Source organism: Triticum aestivum, chromosome 3A (genome assembly GCF_018294505.1).
Source record: "Triticum aestivum cultivar Chinese Spring chromosome 3A, IWGSC CS RefSeq v2.1, whole genome shotgun sequence".
NCBI classification, from domain to species: Eukaryota; Viridiplantae; Streptophyta; class Magnoliopsida; order Poales; family Poaceae; genus Triticum; species Triticum aestivum.
This window is the reverse complement of record NC_057800.1, coordinates 441,095,095-441,104,308: the sequence shown is the minus strand read 5'-3', so window position 1 is coordinate 441,104,308 and position 9,214 is coordinate 441,095,095. Positions and strand designations below refer to the sequence as shown.

Sequence of the window (9,214 nt, the reverse complement as noted above, 5' to 3'; positions counted from 1 at the left end):
TTGCGGGGTGATGCATTACGGAATGATTAAAGAGACTTGCCGGTAACGAGATTGAACTAGGTATGATGATACCGACGATCGAACCTCGGGCAAGTAACATACCGATGACAAAGGGAACAACGTATGTTCTTGTGCGGTTCGATCGATAAAGATCTTCTAAAATATGTAGGAACCAATATGAGCATCCAGGTTCCGCTATTGATTATTGACCAGAGATGTGCCTCGGTCATGTCTACATAGTTCTCGAACCCTTAGGGTCCGCATGCTTAACGTTCGATGATGGTATGTATTGTGAGTTATGTGATATGATGTATCAAAGGTTGTTCGGAGTCCCGGATGTGATCACGGACATGATGAGGAGTCTCGAAATGGTCGAGACACAAAGATTGTTATATTGGACAATGTTATTCGAACACCGGAAGTGTTCCGGATAGTTTCGGATAAAACCGGAGTGCCGAAGGGTTACCGGAACCCCCCCGGGAAGTTATGGGCCTTAGGGGGGAGAGAGGGCCACAGCCAGGAGGTGGCGCCCCCCCAAGGGGAGTCTGAATAGGACAAGGGGAAGGGGGTGCGGCCCCTCTTTCCCACTCCCCCTCCCTCTCCTTCCTTCTTCTCCTAGTTGGACTAGGAAAGGAGGAACCTACTCCTACAAGGAGTAGGATTCCCCTCTTGGGGCGTGCCCTAGGGGCCGGCCGACCCTCCCCTCCTCTCTCCTTTATATACGGGGTAGGGGGCACCCCATCGACACACAAGTTGATCTTTAGCCATGTGCGGTGCCCCCTCCACAATTTTCCACATCGGCTATATTGTCGTAGTGCTTAGGCGAAGCCCTGCGTCGGTAACTTCATCATCACCATCAACACACCGTCGTGCTGACGCAACTCACCCTCGGCCTCAACTAGATCAAGAGTACGAGGGGCGTCACCGAGCTGAACGTGTGCAGATCGCGGAGGTGTCGTGCGTTCGGTACTTGATTGGTTGGATCGCGAAGACGTTCGACTACATCAACCGCGTTACTTAACGCTTTCGCTTTCGGTCTACGAGGGTACGTAGATAGACTCTCCCCTCTCGTTGCTATGCATCTCCTAGATAGATCTTGCATGATCGTAGGAAATATTTTTAAATATTGCGTTCCCCAACAAATACATGTGTGGATACATAGACAACAATATGTCCCTAGTGAGCCTCTATCGGACCAGCTCGTTGATTAAAGATGGCTATGGTTTCCTAGCCATAGACATGAGTTTTCATTTGATAACGGGATCACATCATTAGGAGAATGATGTGATGGACAAGACTCAAACTATAAACATAGCATATGATTGTATCAAGTTGATTGCTATCGTTTTCTACATGTCAAGTATTTGTTCCTATGACCATGAGGTCATGCAACTCACTGACACCGGAGGAGTACCTTGCATGTATCAAACATCGCAACATAACTGGGTGACTATAAAGATGCTCTACAGGTATCTTCGAGGGTGTCAGTTGAGTTGGCATGGATCAAGACTGGGATTTGTCACTCCGTATGATGGAGAGGTATCTCAGGGCCCACTTGGTAATACAACATCACTATGAGCTTCCAAGCGATGTGACTAAAGATTTAACCATGGGATCTTTTATTATGAAATGAGTAAAGAGACTTGTCGGTAACGAGATTGAACTAGGTATGGAGATACCGACGATCGAATCTCGGGCAAGTAACATACCGATGGACAATTGGAACTGCGTACAGGATTAGCTGAATCCTTGGCATCGAGGTCCGACCGATAAAGATCTTTGTAGTATATGTAGGAACCACTATGGACATCTAGGTCCCGCTATTGGTTATTGACCGTAGAGGTGTCTCGGTCATGTCTGCATAGTTCTCGAACCCGCAGGGTCTACACACTTAACGTTTGGTGACGATATAAGTATAGTTGAGTTGTTGTGTTAGTGATCGAAGGTTGTTCGAAGTCCCGTATAAGATCCCAGACATGACGAGGAACTCCGGAGTGGTTCGGAGGTGAAGATTGATATATAGGATGAAGGGGTTCGGATTTTGGAAGTGTTCCGGGGGTACCGGGTTATCGCTGGAAGACCAAAAAGAGTTTCGGGGGCCCCCGGCAAGTGTTGGGGGGTCTCATGGGCCAAGGGAAGGGGCACACCAGCCCACAAGGGGCTGAGCGCCCCCTCACCTCAACCCACGCACCAGGAGGTGGTGCGTGATGCGGCTTGAACTACGTCGGTATTTCCCCAAAGAGGAAGGGATGATGCAGCACAGCTACAGTAGGTATTTCCCTCAGTGATGAGACCAAAGTTATCGAACCAGTAGGAGAACCAAGCAACACTATGTAAACGGAACCTGCACCCTGAGAATGAAGTGCTCAATTTTAAATAAAGGGGAGGAGAGAGTTTAAAAGATGCTTGGTATAGGATTTGCGATGCTAAAAATAGATCAACTCGTAAGCAATCCACTATCGTTATTCTTCGCAATTTTTATGTGGGTATTATTACCTGGTATAGATTTGTGCTTGACACTATTACCGGAGGAAATTTCTTGAGTACTCACCCTATTGATGCCTTCAATGCTATGGCAAATTTAGTAGGATCACCACCTATTACTATTAATGAAACGACATTGACTTTGAAATTATGCTAAGGTTAGAAGCTATTGAATAAAATGCGTACCATTGAGCATATTGGAAATCTAGACAAAAAGGTTCATAATCAAGTAACCCAATATGGCTCGAAGTTAGGAACTACATAAAAATGTTAAAGGAGAAGGAACCAATAATTAATCAAAGAATAGAACAAAGTCCTTCTAGAATTGATAATTTGGAAGAAATTATTAATAATCTAGGTTCCGCTTTTTCTTCCGTTAAAACAATTGAGAGGACTCCTAATAAGAATTCTAAGTTTAAGTATATTCTTAAGAATAAGGGTGCCACATCTAGTAAGGGGAACGAAGATCTTAGAATGATTAGTGTGCATCCCAACTTCATTGATTTGATAAAGGTACCTATTAATGAAAACAAATTCCTCACCTTTGTCCCTAGGAGTGTGATTATTAAAAACATGTATGCTAAACCTCCTAGGAAGCATGGATGTATAATTGAGGAGTTGGATGTGAAGGATTTGTGTACGCCGAAATCGGAGGCACGCGTTGCGTGTCGCGACGGGCAGCAGGCAAGAGGGAGGGACGCGGCGGAGCAATCCGTGCGCCGCCACCGCGGGTTGCCGGCGGAGACAGACGAGGACGAGTGGCTCCTCGCTTGGGTCTACCTCCGTCGCTGACGACGACGGAGACAGACGTTTGCCCCCTATGGAGGAAGAACGTGAAGGCACTCCGGTTTGCCCTTGAGCAGTCAGAGCGCGAGGTGGTGGAGGCGGGTCGGGTGCCCAAGCTGAAGCAACAGCAGGACAGAGCCGTCTGCCGGATGAAGGGGCTCATCGTCCTCTCCGTCTCCTCGCCCGACTGCGACGATGACTACAGTTCCACCTCCTCCGCCGACGAGCAAGATCACCACCAGCTGCGTACGCCTACAGCTGCGTTGGTGACCGGAAGGACAAAGGCCCCTCGAGGAAGTTGTGATCCCGCTCCTCCATCGTTTATATTATCATTTTTAGTTGTTTAAGTTACGAACTTGTTCGATGATGAATTGTGGTGATCTTTTGGATGTTGTAGTGGGTTTCTGTGCATTTCTTTTCCGTCTGATGTCGATATCTTTGTCTATTGTCTGCTGCCAGATATGAGGTACGCGGACGCGAAATCGATTATTTAAGATGTGACTAGTCATTATGCACGACATTTGAGGGCCCGGATTTGCTGCCCACAGATGCTCTTAGCTCCTTCAAAATGAGGAGTTGAGGTTTAGGGGTTGTTCGGCAGTCCACCAGCTCTCTGGATTTTAGAAATCCGGGGAGTACCGATTCACTCACTCCACAGTTTTGAACTAAAACTCCACCAACTCCGGGAGCAGCAGCGTGGAGCGGAGGGACTCTGAACAGTCCCTTACTCTAGCAATGCTTTTATGTGATCCACTCAAAACTTGGACAAAGGAGGCTAGGCAATTGGTCCACGGCTGCGCATGGTTTTGTTTCAGCCACGAGAGCAATGCAATGCTCTTGGATCGGCTGGAGAGTATGTCTGGTGTCGGTGACGTTACGTACGGCGGGACCGCCACGTTTCGACCCATATTTTTGTGTACCATCTCCGGGGCCCTGTTTGTTAATGCAGATAAGGTGGGTGGATCGCCTTGCCTCCCGGGGAAAACCCGTCCCATTGCAAGCCAACCACGAGTCCACAACAGTAGTACCTCTTCCATTACCTCCACCCAGAGGAAGAGCGTGCCAGTGTGCAGTCTGCCTGCACAAGAGAAGAGAAGACATAGTGGAGCCTGCCATTCCACGAACGAACCAAGCCCATGTTCATCTTCTGCAGGCCTGCAGCGCAGATCCCATGGTGTATCCAGGGACACGTGCGGATTCAGTTTATTCGAGCCGATTTCTCTCTGGACGGCCCTCAAGCTGCGTAAGCTACACCGTGACCGTGGGATCAGAAGGGCTTAGCGATCCCAGCCACCCAGCGCAACTACCTCGAGGCAAGGCGCAGACAATCCAGCTCCAAGCTCCAAGCCTATAGCATAACCACCAGTCCACGACTCGCTCTGACGACCCGTAGAGCACAGAGCCCACCTAACCTAAACCTTTTTTTTTGAATGTTACCTAACCTAAACCTCGCCGCGCCTCCTCCTATAATTATCCACGCCTCGCAGAGCCCGGCCACACCACAGCTGACGCTTGCGAATCACTCCACCAGAAGCAGAACCCAACGCCACCGAGAGACCGGGGGGTGGACGGACGCGCGCGCCCAGGCGGCATGGGCGTCCTACGGAGCACGCAGAGCATGCAGGCGGAGGTGGAGGAGATGCGCGCCGCGCTCTTCCACGGGGGCGGCTGGCGCCCCTCGGCCGGCGACAGCGACGTCAAGCGCGCGGCCGGCGGCGACGAAGGCGCGGCCGGCCCGCGCACCGTGTGCGTCACCGGCGGCATATCCTTCGTCGGCTTCGCCATCGTCGACCGCCTCCTCCGCCACGGATACACCGTGCGCCTCGCCCTCGAGACACAAGGTCAGCCAGCCATCCATCCTAAAGCCTCGCCGTCGCCGTCGCCGGCCGGCCATTAACCAACTGCTCATCCCCCTTCACCGCTTCCCGCGCTTGATTCGGGGGCCCCGGCCACGGTTGCGACGTCTTGGAAAGAACTGCAGCCTTTACACATACGCGGATGCGTCATCATTTGTTGTTTTCTCATTCTTTGTGGCGGGCGAGGCGCACCTTCGTGGCAGAGTTGAGCTGAATGCGCCACGTCGTTTTCTGTCCACACCCTGCCTACGTCTGAATCCACGCGTGGTTCACAGTTGCAACATTTGCACTTTGTTTATGCGGAGTAGTATTGTACTTATTTGCTTACCTGTCATATATATGGGATATGAATTTATCCATATGCCCATGTAACTCAATTTGGTGCATCTAGCCTTGGGTGCATTTACAAACTTGCACCAAAAGAGAAGTTATGTGTAGACATCTAGCATATGTGGAGAGTCAATGGCCTGTTTTGTTCTGGCAAGTCCTTTTCTCAGCAAAGTAGAGTCGTTACGGCCTTGCTTGTAAGCAGTTGGCATATTTTACCATTTCGAACCAGCGTCTTGTAGCCCGACTCTCTGTTTCTCCTGTAACAAAAGTTTTTTCGGATGTCACCGTGCTACCTAACCTACCGGTGCACTGGGATTGGTGTGCTGCATCGCACCACCCTTTCCTCTCATTGATTCCAGACCACTAGCTACTAGCTTGTGTACTGTTCCGCCCTCTTTTCTTTACGTCCCCAATGGCCAGTTCTTGCAATTTAAATACTCCCTTCGTTGCCGAAATGACATCCATTACTGTGACAAATAATTCATGACAGAGGGAGTAGATACATTTGTATTTAGACAAATTTAAGACAAGAATTTTAGAACTGAGGGAGTACCAGTAAACCTTTGATGTATCGTCAACTGAGACGTGGTTTTCTTTTTCACCGGTTAGAAGATTCGAACCTGTGCATCGCTATGCAAGTCGAATCAGCTTGCCTTTACCTAGCTCCTATTCGGGATACTTATATTCTCAAATTCGCTCTCGTGCTGTTCTGCACAACTTATATATATATGGGGCTTCCGAAAAAATTCCCCTGCTTTCCGTTACGCGCCTTCCTCCTGGTCAAGCGCTTTCTTTCAAGTTCGTCCTGTTGGTGATGAACTGGTATGCAAATCAAAGAAGTACAACAATATCTACTGCATTCTCCACGGCAGAACAACCGTATTCTTTGACGCGACGATGGAAATTACTAGGTCAACTAGTACATCGTGATTGGTATTCAGGGAGTGCACTAACGCTGCCAACCATTTGTCAGCGACACTTAGTAAGAATAGGTTTATTAACATGCTTCCTTTTACTTCCCTTTTCACATGAAAGGTAGAAATATAAAATAGGTCTGAGCCATTGATTGCATTGAGTAGTGGGTTTGATTAGCTCTCACCTTCTTACCTCCCATGTGAAAAGAGGAGGTCAGAGTGAACATGTTAAAATCGCTTTAAGAAAGAAACGGAGGGAGTAGTACAGTACTAGCTACTCAGTCAACAGCCCTTTGATTGGCTGAACAAATTATTGTGCACAAGTAACAAATGTCTTGTTGGATCATTAGCTAACAAATTGTTCTTTTAGGTCATCAGCTAACAAATTGTTAGGCTATGGCTAATGCACATCATTTGCAGAATCAATTGCAACATGGCAACATGGTATTTGCGTGGTGGATCTTGATATGTCTGTTTTATTGGCAGAGGACCTGGACAAGCTGAGGGAGATGGAGATGTTCGGGGAGGACGGCCGGGACGGGGTGTGGACGGTGATGGCGAATGTGATGGAACCCGACAGCCTGCACCGGGCGTTCGACGGCTGCACCGGCGTGTTCCACACCTCGGCGTTCGTTGATCCCGGGGGCATGTCCGGCTACACGGTGAGTGATCCTCGCTGCTACAATCTCCATAAATTATTTATGTGCCTGCTCCCTACATTGTCATGTCGCCACGTCGAAAAACACACGCAGGGAAGAAGGATGACCTGCTTTCTTTTGTTTGGTTGACTAGTTTCCTATAAGAAAAATAAGAACATGAAACATGGGTGATACAAGCTGGCACGTACACATATGAACACATCACAAAGTCAAGCCGTTAAGGATTTGTAGTTTCTTGACCTGATAGTTCACCAAAATACTCAAATTCTTACTGAATGGTTGGTGGAGGATGGACGAAAGATTGTGGTTAGTAGGACCAATGTGGTTACGTTAGGTGGTAACAGCTAAAATGATTCAGTTAACAGACGACCTTTTGTGAAACTATTGAGGACAGCATAGACGAGTCATTTTCGGTATTATTGCCTGCCACCAGCACTAGCCACTAGGTCTAGTGAAACACAGCGCACTGCACCTTATGTTGTGGAGACACTTACATCCTGTTGTGTTGGAGAGACTTCAACATGTGTATCACAGATAAGTGCCCGAATAGTTCCTGCCTTTCTGTCCTACATACATACATAGTACCAATAGACATTCTGATAGATACACCTTCTCTTGGAAGCAGGAACACATATTTTGTTTACCATGCATCTGACTGAAACAGTCGATTTTGTTCTAACAGAAACATATGGCTAGCTTGGAAGCCCAAGCAGCGGAGCGGGTGATCCAAGCGTGCGTGAGGACGGAATCCGTCAGGAAGTGCGTCTTCACCTCGTCCTTGCTGGCCTGCGTGTGGAGGCAGAACCACCCGCATGAAAGACGGGGCCCGACCATCGTCGACGAGAACTGCTGGAGCGACGAGAGCTTCTGCCGCAACAACAAGGTCCGTCGGTGTTCTCAAGCAAATCTGAATCCATTAGGATTTCCCGCGTCTTTTAGGCAGTGTGGTGATGTGAGGTGGGTCTTTTTCAGCTATGGTTTGCACTCGGCAAGACGGCGGCAGAGAAGGCGGCCTGGAGGGCGGCCCGTGGGAGAGACCTGAAGCTCGTCACCGTCTGCCCCGCGCTGGTCACGGGGCCGGGGTTTCGCCGCCGCAACTCCACCGCCTCCATCGCGTACCTCAAGGGATCTGGTGTCATGCTCGCGGATGGCGTCCTGGCGACGGCGAACGTGGCGACGGTGGCCGAGGCCCACGTCCGGGTGTACGAGGCGATGGGCGACAACACGGCCGGCGGCAGGTACATCTGCTACGACCATGTGATCCAGAGAGCCGAGGAGTTCGCCGAGCTGGAGCGGCAGCTGGGGATCCCGAGCAGGACGGCGGCAGCGCAGAGCGTCGACGACGACGACCGTCCGGCGAGGTTCGAGCTCTGCAAAGGGAAGCTGGGGAGGCTCATGGCTTCGAGGAGGAGGTGCACGTACGATGACTATTACCGCCCTGTCACGTTCCAATAGGGCGTCAAGACAACGCTGCTGGTGGATTTGATTTGAAAGCACTTCTATTGGGTTCGCATCGCACGGCAGGTGACAATTCAACCGTGCACCGATCGCAGTAAGGATGAAGGATTGACTCCCCTAAGTTGGCACATGCTGCTTGATGAGATCAAAACCTGAATGGAAGGGGGGGACAAAGAGTAGTAGTACTAGTTGATTGTTGATTGTCCCTGTGGACAAAGAGGAGTAGAGACGTGGTAAAATGTACGCCGAGTGCGATGGTGTATATAGTGATAGTGCGATCTTGTAGGTTTATTTGACGCATCAATAAAGTTGGATCGATTTTTTCTTTGCGCTGTCCGCTGTACATTGATACGAACATTACGGAAAAGCCATCCTGTCTGTTTGTCAAATCAGAAGTACAACGCCATTTTCAGCCATTCTGTTTGCAGGTAAAAAGGTTAGTGGCAACTGGAGCACCCTGTCAAATCAAAAGTACAGTATTATTTTCCCATCTTTTGTTTTGCGGCAAGTATCATTTTTCGTTTGAACGTCATCTTACCCAAGCCGTGTCAAAGTTAGAGCATCTATGCCCGCAAGTTGCAAATCCAGACCCCCAGACCCTGACCGGGCACGCCTCATTTGGTGGCTTATATACCCGCGTCCCTCGTATTCGAACCCTCAAAACCACACAAACACGCAATCCATCAAATCAACTTTGCATCGCCGGACAAAAGAAGCATAGTTCATC

At 49.4% G+C, this 9,214-nt stretch overlaps 1 protein-coding gene across 1 annotated transcript; it reads left to right on the top strand.

The window, feature by feature from the left end:
- The first annotated feature begins 4,432 nt into the window (after positions 1-4,432).
- Positions 4,433-8,812, top strand: LOC123061563 (cinnamoyl-CoA reductase-like SNL6). The gene is made up of 4 exons (XM_044484724.1): positions 4,433-5,111; positions 6,857-7,032; positions 7,712-7,912; positions 8,002-8,812. The coding sequence occupies exons 1-4, from the start codon at positions 4,862-4,864 to the stop codon at positions 8,482-8,484; spliced, it is 1,110 nt and encodes a 369-aa protein (XP_044340659.1). The 5' UTR covers positions 4,433-4,861; the 3' UTR covers positions 8,485-8,812.
- The last annotated feature ends 402 nt before the right edge of the window (positions 8,813-9,214 follow it).